Raw genomic sequence first — 16190 nt, 5'->3', positions numbered from 1 at the left:
TAAAACACTGTAAAGTCACAGACTGAATGTTAATGGTGGTTAAATATTTGATTTTACGGGAGATTAATTTCTTTTGTGCTTTTTTGGTGCTTTCCAAGTTTTCTATAATAAGTCATTTTTATTTCTCTATATATATATGTATATATGTGCATGTGTGTGTATGTGTACATGTAATACAAACATATTTTCTAGACTTGCAACAAAAACATGAAAAAAACAAGCCACACAAATGAAATAAAAGATAACCAGAGACAGCAATTTTTGTATGTTTACAGCGCTTTGGTACAACTGGGTAGGAAAGAGGCTGAAAGCCCAGAATGGATACTTTAAAAATATCTATCAGTAAAGAGTTCAGAGAATAAAATTAGTCCTATTTGGAAGACAAGCTACATATTTTGAGTCTCAATGTTGCCTACTCCCTGGACTCAATAAGACACACGCTGGAATAGGACAAAAATACCACAAGTAACCATGGCTCTCTTGAGGCATGCTGGGCTGGGACTGAAATACGCAGAATCACGGTTCCCTGCCTCCCCTGCTCTCATACACCCTCGGCCATTTTGACCCACTGTTTGAATCCCAGCCCTACTGTTCCACTCTGAGACCCTGGATAAATTAATTTCCTCCAACCTCAGCCCGCTCATCTGTTAGAATAATAAAAATACACATCTTGCCAATTTTAACTGTTGAAGATTATGTAGGATAATATATGTAAAGCATTCACACAGTACCTAGCACATACGTGTTCATGAAATGGTAGCTATTTTTACTAACAAAAAAATGAAATGTTTATATTACTGTGGAGATAAGTTGTATTTTTTGTGTATGTATGTCCCACAAATAATTGAATCTGTTTTTACGTAAAATACTTCAGCAATTTTACAGCAGTGGCAGATCGGCTGAAAAGAACTGGCTACTGGGGGGTCACTAACCAATCTGGAAACAAGCACAATGCAAAGCTGAACTGCCAAGTTACACCTGGTGATCTGTGGTACCACTCAGGGGGCCTCCGTACAAGATAACCACTGCTTGCTGGCTCACTGCTCTATTCATCAGTTACTGTGCTTCATTCAAAAACCACAGGAGTGTCCACAGTGCATCCCAAGCAAAGACTTAGGAGAGATCATGGTGTAGTATAATGACACACCCATGGCAGCACCCACAGTTTACCTTAAGGACACGCCAAGGGCATGGACATGAATTGGTCAGGTCCCTATCCTGATGATCCCTAATCTTTGTAGAAGCGTGTGTGTGTGTGTGTGTGTGTGTGTGTGAAGACAAAGAAACAATAAAATTCAACATGATGACTGCCTTAGTAAGAGGTATATACAGTTGACCCTTGAACAATGTGGAAATGAACTGTGTGGGTCCACTTATATGCAGATTTTTTTAAAGATTTATTTATTTATTTGAGAGAAAGAGAAGAATGCGAGCAGGAGGCACAGACGTAGAGGGAGAATGAATATCAAGCAGACTCCGCGCTGAGTACAGAGCCCAACACAGGGCTCAATCCCACGACCCTGAGATCAGGACCTGATCTGAAACCAAGAGTCAGATGCTTAAATGACTGTACCACCCAAGTGCCCGGTGGATTTTTTTTTTTTCCAACAAATGCAGTACAATACTATAAACATATCTTCTCTTATGATTTTCTTAACATTCTTTTCTCTAGCTTACTTCATTGTAAGAATATAGTATATAATACATATAACATACAAAATATATTATTATTCAACTTTATGTTATCAGTAAGGCTTCCAGTTAGTAGCAGTAGGCTATCAGTAGTTAAGTTTTTAGGGAGTCAAAAGTTATAATGGGATTTTCAACTACGTGGGGGGGGGTTGGCATGCTTACCTCCTGCATTGTTCAAGGGTCAACTTGACTAAGTACTGAGGAAGCAAATGAGGGGTACTGTCTCTGAGAAGGTTTCACAGAAAAAGGAAAGTATGAGTCAGTCTTATTATTAATTAAATTAGTTCACCTACAAAGATGAGGGGAGGCAGAAGCCACTGCAAGGCTGGGCAGTGGCAGCAAAGCATCAAAGGGCATATTGTGCTTATAATCTTAAGGTGCTTAAGTCCTAACATGATAGGCAGTCCCAACACTGACCAAGCACTAACAGGTGTCAAGTATTCGCTCAGATACTCCTTACAACTCTGTGAGGGATTAGGATTCTTATTTTACAGATGGAAAAATAAAGGCTTTGGGAAGTTAAGTAGCTTGACCAGGGTCGCACAAATGGTATGTACCAGAAACTGCACTGGAACTCCGGTTGTACGCTACTCTCCAAGGGAAGCAGGAAAAGTAGACTGTAAAAGTAGTTCCGTCCTATGCTCCAGAGTCTGACCTCCGGTCTGAGTTATTCCATAGTTTTCAAACTTTGAGAAACAGAAAAAAAAAATGTTCAAAAGAAAAAGAGCAACTTAAAACAGAATACGTGAAATTGATATAAAACAAAGTGGGGGGGGGGACCCTGGGGGAGGGAGCTAATAGAGGTCCGAGGAATCCTTATGGCTCCTAGGAAGACAGTTTGAAATCTGCTGTAGCAGGCAGTTGGGAAGTGAGCTGGTACCACCAGTGGTTTTGAAAGAAAGGGACAAGTCAAGTGGACAAGAGACTGAAATTAGAAAAGTCTTAAAAAGCTTCTGTCATGGTCTGGGTGAGGGGTGACTAAACCGAGGAGGGCTTCCCCAGGACTTGGCGCCTGGCTGAATCTGACGGCAAGAAAAGGCATTAAGGGGGACTGTGAAATTTCTAGTTTAGGAAACTAGAGTAATCTGAGATAGTTAGCTGATATAAGACACCAGAGGACAGCGGAAGTGCTTGGAGGCATGGCCTGAAGGCAGCTGGGTGTGCAGGTCTGGAGCCCGGAAGAGAAGCTGGACACAGGGATTTGTTTGTGCAGGGAGAGGCAGAAGCTGAAGCAGCAGGAGCACAGGAGATCTCCCAGAAGAGCTTCAAGCAAGAAAACGGTGGGTAGTGAATGATGTTCCCAGAGGACCAATCACAGGGATGGGCAGGGGAGGAAACGATGTAGGAGGAGAGTGCCCCGAAATGCAGGAGTGACCCAGAGAGCACGCAGTACGGAGCCAAGATGGCCCTGAGGTAGAAAAAGTGGTCAGTGGGACAGAACACTGAGGAGAGATGAAACCGGATGGGCTTTGACAAGAGGCCAAAGGATCGGATGACCTAGGTAGGCTGGCCATGATGGCAGTGGGCTTGGTGGGGCAGCTATACTGCTTTTTGTTAAAGAAAGAGATCTTTTAGAAACTGTCTATTCCTGAGAAATGTGGCTAAAAACTGGTTTCTGCTCACTTTCCTCTGGGTCATATTTCCACAATACATTCTCCTTATTCTAATCCAAAAAAGCTTTGGAACAAAATATGACTCAATTCAAAGAAACTTATATTGAAATAATATTTCTGAAATGTACCATTGATACACAGTATCACAATCTGCCAGAATATTTTGAGTTTCTGTGTCCAAGCTTCAAGCATTTTTAAATGCTAAAACCCACTACATGTTTTGTTTCCTAAATTGGATTAAAAAGCAATTTTATACTCTGTCAATCAGCTCTACCAAGACATAAAGGGAGGATTGCACTAGTGTCTGCATGAAATAGAATTTCCATCACTCTAACAAGGTCCTGTGGACACTCCATTAGCATATACAATGACCAGGATGTTTTCTCCCACAAGCCTCTTAAAATCCCCATGAAATAAGAGTTTCTAGATTAACATTAGATGAGCTTTTTTTAAAAAATGTAAATTTTTACTGGGAATGTATTTCTGTCACAACATTTTTCATTCTTTCCTATTTTCTCATGACTTTCCACACTGAGACTGAGAATTTAAAAACTATGTATCTATTAGGCTGGATCCTCCTGTCAATACCATGTCAAGCCTGGGCTGTCCGGCTGGTAAAAGGAGCTTCACGAACACAGCAAGCTCCCTCCCCCCAGCACACTCAGGGACTGCCCACTGCACCCCGATGTGGGGCCAGTAGGAAGAGCCCATGGCTTCCTAGTGCTGGTATTTTAGGCAAGATGAAGATGAAAGCTTTCCCTGCATTGGTGCTGGTGATTTTTTTCCCCTCAATGTCTCCACCGACAACACTCAGGCATCTCAAGCCCTTGGGGCTCCCTCAGCCCTCTGCTGCTCATCAGAATGGGTGTGGAGCCTCCAGTTCTATGGGTGGGACCTCACATGCTTGGGATTTTCCTGTAGTGGTAGTGACTGGTCATAGGCTTCTGTTCTTTTCTAAACTGTATGTACAGGTGCCTTGGGGTTGCTGGGCTACCTGCTTTCTCATCCCAGTTTCAACCATAGCAGTTCTATGTCTACTTGCTTTGTTCATTAAGGCTTCATATAAGATTGTATTAGGAGGGAAAAAAATGTTTACTGCTCTAAAAAAATCATTATTAGTTACTTGTCATTGTTGTTTTGGTGGCATTCCAGAAAAAAAAAAATAGGAGACAGAGGTCGGAAACAGGTAACTTCTAATCAACCATAAGCAACGGACTTACCGAAAGTTACAAACTGGGAATTCTGGAAGACAACAGCTGTAAGCCAGAGCATGCTAGAGCCTCCCCTCAAATCTGTAGGCCTAAAGGGACGCTGTGGGTACTCAAGGTCAGGGGCAATGCAGTGCCACTGTTAAACTCTCTAGTTGTCCTTCTTACACTAGGATGTTTCAAAAGTACTTATTAATGCATTTTTCTAGGCAGTGTCTATTGTAGCCCAGCCAGCAATAGCAGAAATAGAGCTGAAAGTACCAGGGAAAAGATGACGAAGGCCCAACACATGTCCAAGTGCCTACTAGGTACTGGATGAGTTACACAATGTAATTCCATTTACATTTCCTCAGACCTATGAAGCTTTTATTTTTATACCCATTTTATCAGAAAGGAAACAGGCAGGGAGCTAATCAACTCTCCCTTCCCATGGTTCCCTTTGGGCCATGGACAAGAAGTAGTGAGAGTCCTTGTTTCAAGTACTTCTGGACCCTGTTAATGACACTTCACAGGTCTGCCTACCTGATGTCGCTACCTCTTGCTCTATCATTACGTTAATATGTTTTCCCGGTAAGAACAGGAAGTCTACATAATGGGCCTGACAATTCAGAAAAGAATAAACACACATGGCTAACAATGTTCCACCTTACTAGTAGTGGCAAAGAAACGCCAACTAAAGAACAGAATTCCATTTGTACCCAATGAAATCATAATTATTTTTTTGTTTTCCTTCTTTCTTTTTTCTGTTTTAAACAGATTGCTCAATGCTGGTGAGGGTGCGAGAAAATGGTAAAGAAGGCATTACCTGCTGATGGAGGTGTAAACTACTACAATCTTTTTTTGGTGAGCATCTGGCAATAAACATTAAGAGCCCTGAAGTGCTTCTATATGTTACTCAGTAATTCTCATTCTGTATATCTATGCTAAATAGATAAACACCAAAATATCTTTATGACCAAAAGGTTTGCTATTATAGTTGACCACCTGATGTCTGCAACAGAGGACACAAGAATTAAATCATTCTCTTCAATAAATAATGCGAGGAAAACTGGATTCCACATGCACAAGAATGAAAATGGACCTTTATCTTAAACAATACACAAAAACCAACTCAAAATGCATTAAAGATTTAAATGTAAGACCTGAAACTATAAAACCCCTAGAAGTAAATATAGGGAGAAGCTTCATAACACTGGTCTTGGCAACAATTTCTTGGATAGGACACCAATCGCATAGACAACAGAAGTAAAAATAGGTAAGTGGGACTATATCAAAATAAAGAGCCTCTGTGCAGCATAGAAAACAACAGAGTGGAAAAGTAACCTATGGAATGGGAGAAAATATTAGACTATACATTTGATAAGGGGTTAACATCCAAGATATACAGGAAACTCCTACAATTTAAATAGCAAACAAACAAAACAAAACAAAATAACTTGAACAATAAATGGGCAAAAGACATGAACAGCCATTTCTCCAAAGAAGACATACAGATGGCCAACAGGTACATGAAAAGATGCTCAGGGGTGCCTGGGTGGCTCAGTCAGTTAAGCATCTGACTCTTGATTTCAGCTCACATCATGATCTCAGGGTTGTGAGATGGAGCCCCACACATCAGGTTCCCCACTAGGCGTGGAGCCTACTTAAGATTCTCTCTCTCCCCCTCCCCCTCTGCCCCTCCCCCAACTCACTCACACTCACTCTCTCAAAAAAAAAAAAAGATGCTCAACATCACAAATTATCAGGGAAGTATAAATCAAAACCACAATAGATATCATCTCATACAAGTTAGGATGTGTGAGGCCATTGTCAAAAAAAGAAAAAAAAAAAAAGACTATAACAAGTGTTAGTGAGAAAGTGGAGAAACTGGAACCCCTGTGCACTGTTAGTGGGAATGAAAACTGGTGCAGCCACTGTGCAAAACAGTATGGAGGTTCCTCAAAAAATTAAAATAGTGGGGTCCCTGGGTGGCTCAGTTAGTTGGGTGGCTGCCTTCGGCTCAGGTCATGATCCCAGGGTCCTGGGATTGAGCCCCATGTCGGGCTCTCTGCTCAGTGGGGAGCCTGCTTCTCCCTCTCCCTCTGCCTGCCGCTCCCCATGCTTGTGCGCACTCTCTGTCAAATAAATAAGTAAAGTCTAAAAAAATTAATTAATTAATTAACATAATACTGCCACATGATCCAGCAATGCCACTGTGGGTATTCAGCCAAAAGAACTGAAAACAAGATCTTGAAGAGGTATTTGCTCTCTGATGTTTATTGCAGCATTATTCACAATAGCCAAAAAAGTAGAAACAACCTAAATTTACATCAACAGATGAATGGATAAAGAAAATGTGATATACACACACAATGGAATATTATTCAGCCTTAAAGAAAGGAATCCTGTCCTGTGCTGTGACATGGATGAACCTGGAGGACATTATGCTAGGTGAGATAAGCCAGTCACAGGACAAATACTGCATGATTCCACCAATGTGACATATCTAAAGTGTTCAAACTCATAAAAGCATAAAGTGGAACAGTGGTTACCCGGGGCTGGGAGGAGGAAGGAGAAGTGGAGAGGTCCTGGTTCAATGAGTATGGGGTTTCAGACATGCAAGATGAAAAAGTTCTAACAACCACGTGCATACAGTTAACAATACTATACTTCATACTTAAAAATTTATTAAGAAGGTAGATTTCATGATATGTATTATTTATGATAAAAAATAAGGAAGTAAATCATCCAGAAAACAGTTACTGAGAATATTTTAGAGTGTTTGAAGGCACAGGGCTAAAAGACTTGGACTTTAACGTTAAGTTAGAAGATAGCCTTTTTAAGGTCAAAGAACCATGAAAATCTGATGATCCTCCTCCAAAAAAAGTAAATATACCCCCCAATACCCAACCACAAAATTCAAGTTTAGAGCCCCAGGTTAATTTTTTTAAAAATGTATATGCTGTGTGACTATGATTCCTAAGTATTAAAAATGCATGGGAAAATAAGGCTAGAAAGAGTCTTAAATCGGATTAGATGATAGGACTATGAAAAATTTCTTTATACTTTCTTCTAATATAGAAAGAAATTTATTTTTATACCACCACTAGAGAGGGAAAAAACAAAATCTAATACTGTCTGTAACAAACCAGTAAGTTAGTCTTGTTTTGGAAATGTGTCAGAAAATGAAATTTATCTTTAGCACCCCGAAGGAGTTAATGAAACATCCTCTAAACCGAAAAGGGGTCTCTTCACAGGGAAAGACTTGCAGTGTAGATACAGCATACTAAGAGTATGTAGCATCAGTGATCCTTGCAGAGTGATGAATCACTGAGAGAAAAACACCATCCTCCCATGTAAATCTCGACATTGCTAATGATTTCTTGGCTAGGACACCAAAAGCATAGACACCAAAAGCAAAAAAAAACAAGTGGGACTACATCAAAATAAAAGGCTCCTGTGCTGCAAAGGAAACAAAATAGATCAGGGTAGGCGGGGAAGCATATTTGCAGGGAAAGCAGAAGGAAAAGCTAAAACAAAAAAATCCAATAAACTATAACAATATACAGATGAAGATATAGAACAGAGATGAGCATGGCCCTTCATTTGTCCAGCAACTTAAGTGAAATTTTCTTTAAAAAATGAAGAATATTCCCTTTAAATTCAAAGCTCTTATTTTAATATCATTAAATGGAAAACATCCTCTAATGGTTTAGAGATTTCATCTTTTTGAACCATGTACCCAGTTCTTAGAAAACAGCAGCATCATTAAGATCCTAAAACCACTAGTCATCCTCAAAAAGGGGAAAAGAGTAATTCTGTAATCAATTCACGGTAGTGAGAGATCACAGAGGGGAGAGACTGATTCTGGGATGAGGAATGAACAGGTTTCCCGGTGGTGACTTTTACTGGTTGGGGTGAAGGATGAGTAGGATATCCTCAGAGGAAGCAAAGAGGGAAGAGGAGGAGAACGTCTCTGGAACAATAAACAGACTGTTGGAAGTAGCTAGAAAAACTGAAAAACAAGTTGGGTCATATTTTAAAGGATGCTGAAGAACCTTTCAAGTAGTTTGTATCCTCCTTTGTAGGGTTGGGGACGCAGCTGCGGTTCCTCAGGAGGGGAGTCACACAATTCAGTTTATAATAATGAGCCTACGGGCTGCTTCCTCCTTATAATCTGCTGCAATCGAAAGCCTCAGAAATCCTTGTGTTTTAGATATACCTGACTACTTAAAAGGCTCCCTTCAGAATAGAGGCCCACGGCTTTTTACTAGTTTTTATTTACTTCCTGGTCCTGAGGTGTGTTTAGGAGAGAGACTCCCTACTCTGCACATTTGCAGGTGAAGAGTGTTCCTAAGAGTAACCCTCCTGGAGTAAATAATTGGTATTTCTCCACTGGATGTTGAAATATTAACTATGTACCTCTGCTTAATAGAATACCAGACAGACCTAAGCTGACATTCATGGAAGGCAGTTCTCAGCTATTTTATCTGGTATTTTTTCTCCTTCTAACAGACTATAATTGGGTAAAACGGCATGTAGTTGCTGAAAATTCCTGTGGTAGGCCACTGACGACTTCCTGTGATAGAGAAAAAGAAGGCAAGGAAGTGTTTAAAATAGGAGAGTATCTTGAGGAAATATGAATTGTCCATGAGTGCCTTGGGAAGTCACGTGCCCGCCATCATTTGAAGGCTTCAAGTCTAGGCTGGTCCGCAACTTGGTGGGATGGTGGGGGGGGCTGTGGAGGGTGATATTGAAGGGTTTGAGAACCCAGAACCAGTTCAGGCTCTGTCATTTACTAGCTGTGTGACCGTGAGCAGGTCACTTAACCTCTCCAGACCTGCAATGCCTTCATCTGTGTAGCAGGGCTAATAGTCTGATACACCTCACAGTGTTGTTATGCAAAATAAATGAGAGGCATATGTAGTTCACTTAGTACTGTGCTTGGCACACAGTAAACATGCAATAAAAACCAATATTAAAAATAATCATCACAATATCATTATGAGGAGAGATTCAAGCTGAGGATGGGAAGGTGTCCTAGATGATCTCTGAGGTCCCTTCTTACACCAAGAGTCTAAGAGTTTATATCTTTCACTGATGTCTCATTAGAATTAAGCCTACCTTCTGCCTGAAAAGGCACCAGTGTGTGTGTGTGTGTTTACTAAAGTATTAGCAAGCAGCCCAAGAAATAGGTCATGTATAAAGGATGTTTATAACAGCCTGCAAATAGTACACGTACGTACCAGAGGTTTGTGGTTAATTCTGGACATAATTCTGAACAGTGATTCACAGGGCCTTTTCCCCATGGCAATGTCAATAGATGAAGACGATCTAGAAACAAGTTTTCCCTCAGCACAATCACCAACAAAGCAAAGTGTAGAGAATCGGTATACCTATCTTTTCTCCAGTCAACAATTAAAGAGTAGAGTGAAATCAAATATTTCAAATGTTCCCACTTTTAAAAAGAATTCTATTTTGCAGGTAGAGTGCTAGCTGACTGAGTCAAATTCTTCCTAGGTAGCCTTAAACTATTTCTTAGGGCTTTTAATTCTCTTCTAGAAGCTCAATCAACCATTTAAGACCCTTATCATAGAATTATACTACAGCTTCAACTAAAATATCTAACCAGCAAGTACCAGTTTCCTATCTCATGCACTAAGATTACAAAGCTCTGCTAAAACTGGAAGAGTTAGGACCCAGTTTCCAGATTTGAGGGGCCGCCAACAAGTCCAATATCAATTTTAATATTTTATGAACATATGATGTTCAATTTTTCAAAGCACTTTGACTATATTATCTCACTTGGTCTTTATCACAGAAGGTAAGGTTTATATTTTTATCGTCATTTGAAAAAATGAGGGAAAACTTTGAGTTCAGAGATGCTAAGCCCCCACCTCCCATGGCTAATAAATGACAGAGCCAGAACTTGAACCCAAGTTTTTTCTAGGACTCTACTGCTCAATGCTACTTCTAGAAGAGCTTATTTATACTCATAGAATAACTCTGTATTGAATATAGCATTCAATAGATATTAATTGATGACCTAAGTTGACTGTAATTCAGGACAATATTTTCATGATTAGCTTTAAATTTTAATCAAATTTGAACAAACATTTTTAACTTAGCCAGAAATACATTAAATAAAGAGATGTTATACCACCCTATCTATGATACCTAAGTCTACAAGTACTATGTTGGTCATTATCCACTGGAACTAGAGTGGATAACTATATCCTTCACTAACTGTGGCACTGTGCACCATTCTTCAGATTTCTGTTTTGTGAGAAAATGAGCATGACCTGAGTCAAAGCTCAGAAATGATGTTAGGTCACCTATCTCTGTCACTGTGAATATCAACAAAATAAATTAAAGTAGGTAACTCTACAAATCCTCACATACACACATACATGCACACATACACCACCCTCTTGCTACAGTACTGCAAGAAAACAAAATAGCCTTCCTTTGTCATTTTTCACCAGTGAAAGTCTTCCTCAGAAATTTGAAAGAAATCTATGCCTGTGGTACCCTGTATGAATAGTTTCCCAAAGCTCAAAATGTGCTTTATAACACTGAGAAACTGAAAATAGCACTCAGCAAGGTGCCTATCACATAGCAGGTACTCAAATATAGGTAAATCATAAATACACATCCATCTCCTAAATAAAAGATTATAGAAATATCCTCTATCGTGATTTGACTCCCTTTTAAAATCAAATTCAGGAAAATAAATATATGGGAAATACTGGGTATTTATAAATTGGTCAATCATGTGGTTAACAATTAAGACAAACATTTCCTACTACATATTCCTCCTAAAATGGCACTCACAAAGCACTCAGAACGTCTTAATCAGTATTTTTTTTTTACCATTTATATTCAAAACCAGGTTCATTTCCCGAGTTGGGTCTAAGTAAGATTGTAACTGGTGTGAAATTCCTATCAAATGCATCAATACTCTTGGGATCTCTGTATTTTGCCAACTTCAGGCTTCCTGGCCTGACCTGCCTAAGCCAGGTCTATCAATTTACCCCAATTACAGAAAGCCCCCAAATCGGCACAAAGCCTATTGAATGTACCTTTTGCTTAAAAATGAAGCTAACCATGGACTATATAGGGCCTCAATGTTCATTGGCCGCAATTCACTTTTTTATACTGGGTGTATTCGAGACATGATATTGTGGTCACCGAACACTCTCTGCTATCATAACGAGTTCCTGTGGGGATTCCACAGACTCACTTTTGGCACGTGAGGATTGAATTCCACAGCTCTATGAATGGCCTCTACTGCATTCATCTCTGCTGTGCTCAGCCCCCGCCGAGATGCAGCCTCGGGAGAGAATCTGAAAAGCAGAAAGACAAACACCATCCAGTTGGGACCACTGCTTGGGCATCAACCCGGAAAGGCGTCTACACGTCAAGGGCCCATAAAAACCACAGCGAGCCAATGGCATGAGCTCTCCAAACCTCCACTACACGGAACCTCTGAGTGACCCCTCAGACCGAGGCCAACAAAAACCCCAGCAGAAGCAGAAAGCGTGCTTGCATCTAATCTTGGCAGGAATTAAATTCAGCTGTCAAGTCTCTCTGTCTAAATAGCTAGTCTAAATTTTCTATGAGGTACCTGCTTAGGTCAGGGGAGGGGGTAGGACTGACGAGGGCAGACAGTGTAGGAAAAAGAGAAAACTAGGTTACAGAAGAGCGTACGTGGTTAAAAACAGAACTGGGGAGAATTTTAAAGGAGGCTCCCAACCCAATGTCAGTGCTGCGACGCAGCTTCCACCACAGGCCAGCCTGCTTGGGGCCGTTCCGGCAGGGGGGTGTGCGTGCCCAAACTGCGGGCGGGACACCTGCCCAAGTGAATGAAAAAAACCAGACCATGCAATCTCTTTCTCACCTCACACCCAGGGCTAACTCCAGAGCTGTGCTTGGCAGGCAGACACCACAGGGGAAGCTGTGACAACCCTGGCCCTGCCCTCCCAAGCTGGAGTCGCTGTGTAGGGAGAAAAGATGTTGCAGTAGGTACTGGCGATCTACAGGATAAAAAAGAATGAAAGAAAATTACTTCGGTCTTGAAGTGCACACACACTTAACAGCAAACCTGTCTGACAGAGCAGAGGCTGTTTTCTTTTCCTGTTTTCTGCTTTTCAGTGCTTCAGAGGGATTGTATTGGGGAAACGTAAGCATTTGTGAACTCAAGAACAGTGAAGCCAACTGTTCTCTTTCACCTGCCAGTCATCTCGGATGTGTATGGAAATTCTCTATGCCAAAGTCACCTGCCTGAATAAAAGGGGCAAATGTCCCACTGAGATGACAACTCAAAGCAAACGGACCCTGGATGGGGGGTTAATTGGGAACTGAGGAGTCAAAGAATGGGAGATGATCAACCCCTCTGCATCTCACGTGTTTGTTAGGACTACTGCCCAGTCTTGGACTGCTGAAGGAAGAGGAATACGCAAAAAAATGAATAAAAGGAAGGCATTTTGTGTAAGTCCCAAGCAGGCCTTTCGGTATCTACTGTCTGGCAAAAAAAAAAAAAAAAGTCACCTCAGAGGTATGGAATTTCACATAAATCCCTCTTTAGGGACCCACCACACCCTTACAAAACCTGGGGATATATATTCCCTCCTTCTAGTAGTGAAAGAAAAGATCAGCAGGTTTTAGAAAATGCATGCTCATAAGCAGGGGTCTCAAAGACTAAGAGAAACTTCCAGAGAAAGCCCTCAGAGGCAACACACCTCCTTCAGTCGGGTCAGACATTTAGTACCGCCCAAGCCATTCTCCACTTACTTGTCAGAGACAGCCCTTGCTTTGAGCAAGGCAGCTGTATAGCATATTGTTGCCGACTTTGGTAAGCTTATATCTGTTAGAGAAAAAGAAAGTAGAAACTCTTAGAAGTTTGCAGAAATAAAGAGCAATTATTTTTAATCCACTAGCATTTTAATCATGTAAGTCTAACAAAGCATAAATTAAGAATATTTTAATGCATACAATACACAGCTGCTTCTTATGTAGCAGGGTAGTATGTGAAACTAAGGGTAATTCATATTTTTGTGAATAATTCATGTTTAAAATCCACCAGCCTGACTCTTGAGCAATCATCTTCTATTTAAGACATGGATTTTCATGTATTGAGCTTAATTAATCAGACAATAGCTATAAATTTAAATGTTACAGGAATGCCCTTGATATCATAAAAGGCAGATTAGGACCTCTATGTCTCTCATAAAAAGTTCTCAACAGGCGTATGAAATACTAATGTGAAGAAAAAATATTACCTGGATCTTTTTTTAAAAAAAAAAACACACCTAAATAAATTATTTTTTAATGGTCAGATTTAAACCAGATTTCCTTTGCATTAAATTTCAAGAAGTTCATATTCAGTTTTTTGTTGAAAAGGTAACACATTTATTATATATAACATACATGAAAAATCTTTATATATAAGGATATATATGTGAAATCTTTAGAAATCTATACAATTTTTGTTCATTCATATAAAGCCTAATTTGTTTCTTCGAGAAACAGTTCCTCTCAGTCTGTACAGAAAATTTCACACGGAGAGGTGGGAGTGGGTAACAGATATAGATAATTAGTTTAAAGGGAAATAAAACTACAGGGTACAACTGAGAATAGATAAATTCAAAGAGGGTAGTCTCTTTCGGAGAAAAATTTGTGTTTAAATTATAACCCTATTTCCTACTGGATAGTATTTCTTTAACACTGAACCAAATATACTATGACAGAGAAATGCCATCTTAATTCAGACCATTCCCAGGGCAGCAAATCCACTCTAGGCTGGAGAAACTCTTACCACCTGGAATGCTCTGCCAGTTTCTTCACAGGGCTATTTTCAACTTCAAAAGAATTACATTACGGTGGAATTTAAGAAACAAAACAAAGAAGCAAAAAGGAGAGAAAGACAAACCAAGAAACAGACTAAACTATGGAGAACCAACTGATGGTTACCAGAGGGGAGGTGGGTGGGGGGATTGGGGAAATAGGTGATGGGGATTAAGGAGTGCCCTTGTGATGATGAGACCGGGTGTTGTATGGAAATGTTCAATCACTATATTGTTCACCTGAAACTAATATAACACTGTATGTTAACTAACTGGAATTTAAATTAAAACTTAAAAAAATTACAGTAAGAATGAAAAGGAAAGTCCCATAACTAGCCAACAGACAGCCACAGAGGAAAATAAGGTCATAAAAGAAAAACAATCCCTAATACAGTAATAAGTATTTATCACCAATCCCAGCAAGAGGAATTTCTCTTTGAAGGAAATTTCAATGCCATTGATAAAAAATTAATAATCATAGAAAATACCAATACAGAACTGAAAGGGAAAGAGGCCTTTGTAACCCTCATCTCATAAATTATATTCAAACAAAATCTCACCACCATATGCATAGTGTAAAATGACGTGCTTATGACTAAGAAGAAAAAAAGAATGTCAAATACTCATGGATTTGTCTTGCTGCTTTTCCAACATCTAAACATTTAACTGCTTCCTGGTGTGGGAAATTAATCCAAGAATCAAATATCTTCTTTACTAGGTTCCACTCATTGATTGTTATTGGAAGGTAATAAAAACTGCAGATAATACCATTCTACTTAAAAGTTCAGACCTTCTTTTAAAGTTCAGACTTTTTATTTAAAAAGTATCCAAGGCTTGTTTCCACTCTTCTTGGTGTGATCTGTGTTCCTTCTGTGTCAACCTAGCAGCTTTCCATGAAGTAGGGACCAATGAAAAGTCCAAGAAAGGAGTTGAGGCTGAAGACAATGAACATAATTATCTGAAGCTGGCAACACACAAGACGGAGCCTCACTTGATAAATTAAAGAAAACCTGTTGTTAAGGATTTGGCTTCTCAATGAGAAAGATCAGATTGTGTTTTGATGGTTACCTAAACAAGCAAAGTGACATATTCACTCAGTTGGAAATGCAGAAAAACATACAACTGAGGTGTTCTGCAAAATACTACAGATGTCCAATCAAAAATGATCTTTAATCCAGAACCAGGCCCCCTCTTGCCCATGAACAGGACATTCACAACTAGAAAAATGCAACAGAATTCTGCAACATTACAACTACTATAGTGCGTTTTTCCCATAAAATTTTTTTAACCCTACTCCTTCACTGTATGTAAAGAAGGTGGTATATGTGCATAGTTGTAATGCTTAAAAACTAAATAACCAAAAATATACTTTAATCAATATCAAATAGGAAGTGGGAGAAATGTAAATACTTCATTCCCCACTAGTGGCATGTTGATTCCATTTGTTTTCTTTTACTCGAGTAAATTATTTTGCTCTCACTGTTTAACAAAAATAAAAAATAGCAAAAAAATTCTTGCATAATTTGTTTATTTAGATAGTTTCAATGTTTTCCTTTTAATTCTGTCAAAACAATTCATCTATCTGGTAATGGCAGTTGCCTCTAAGAAGTGATGAATCACTCTAAAGAAATTGATCCTCAGTTACCCTGTAGGTAAAGCTTCTTGTTGTTCAAATAAAGTTTTTGTTTACAACAAATTTTTTTAAATGATGCTTATCTTTGACAATAAAAGCAAAAGCGTTGACATTTTGCCTACCCCAGCAATTCCACTTCTGAGACTTTTTCCTAAGAGAAATAATCACAACTCTGTATGAGGATTTAGCCTTAAGGATGTTGATGACAATATTGTTTCTA

At 39.5% G+C, this 16190-nt stretch overlaps 1 protein-coding gene across 2 annotated transcripts in view; it reads right to left on the bottom strand.

The window, feature by feature from the left end:
- The window catches only part of ST7 (suppression of tumorigenicity 7), a 184514-nt gene that overhangs the window by 24873 nt on the left and 143451 nt on the right, over window positions 1–16190 (bottom strand). For both annotated transcript variants that reach the window (XM_021699418.1, XM_044920175.1), the window contains 2 exons: window positions 13286–13358; window positions 11736–11838 (listed from right to left, as the gene is read on the bottom strand). In XM_021699418.1, coding sequence (XP_021555093.1) covers window positions 11736–11838; window positions 13286–13358 — 176 coding nt within the window. The remainder of the gene's footprint in view (window positions 1–11735; window positions 11839–13285; window positions 13359–16190) is intronic.

The sequence above is a fragment of the Neomonachus schauinslandi genome, chromosome 12, assembly GCF_002201575.2.
Source record: "Neomonachus schauinslandi chromosome 12, ASM220157v2, whole genome shotgun sequence".
Lineage (NCBI taxonomy): Eukaryota > Metazoa > Chordata > Mammalia > Carnivora > Phocidae > Neomonachus > Neomonachus schauinslandi.
This window is presented reverse-complemented; position numbering and strand designations above follow the sequence as displayed.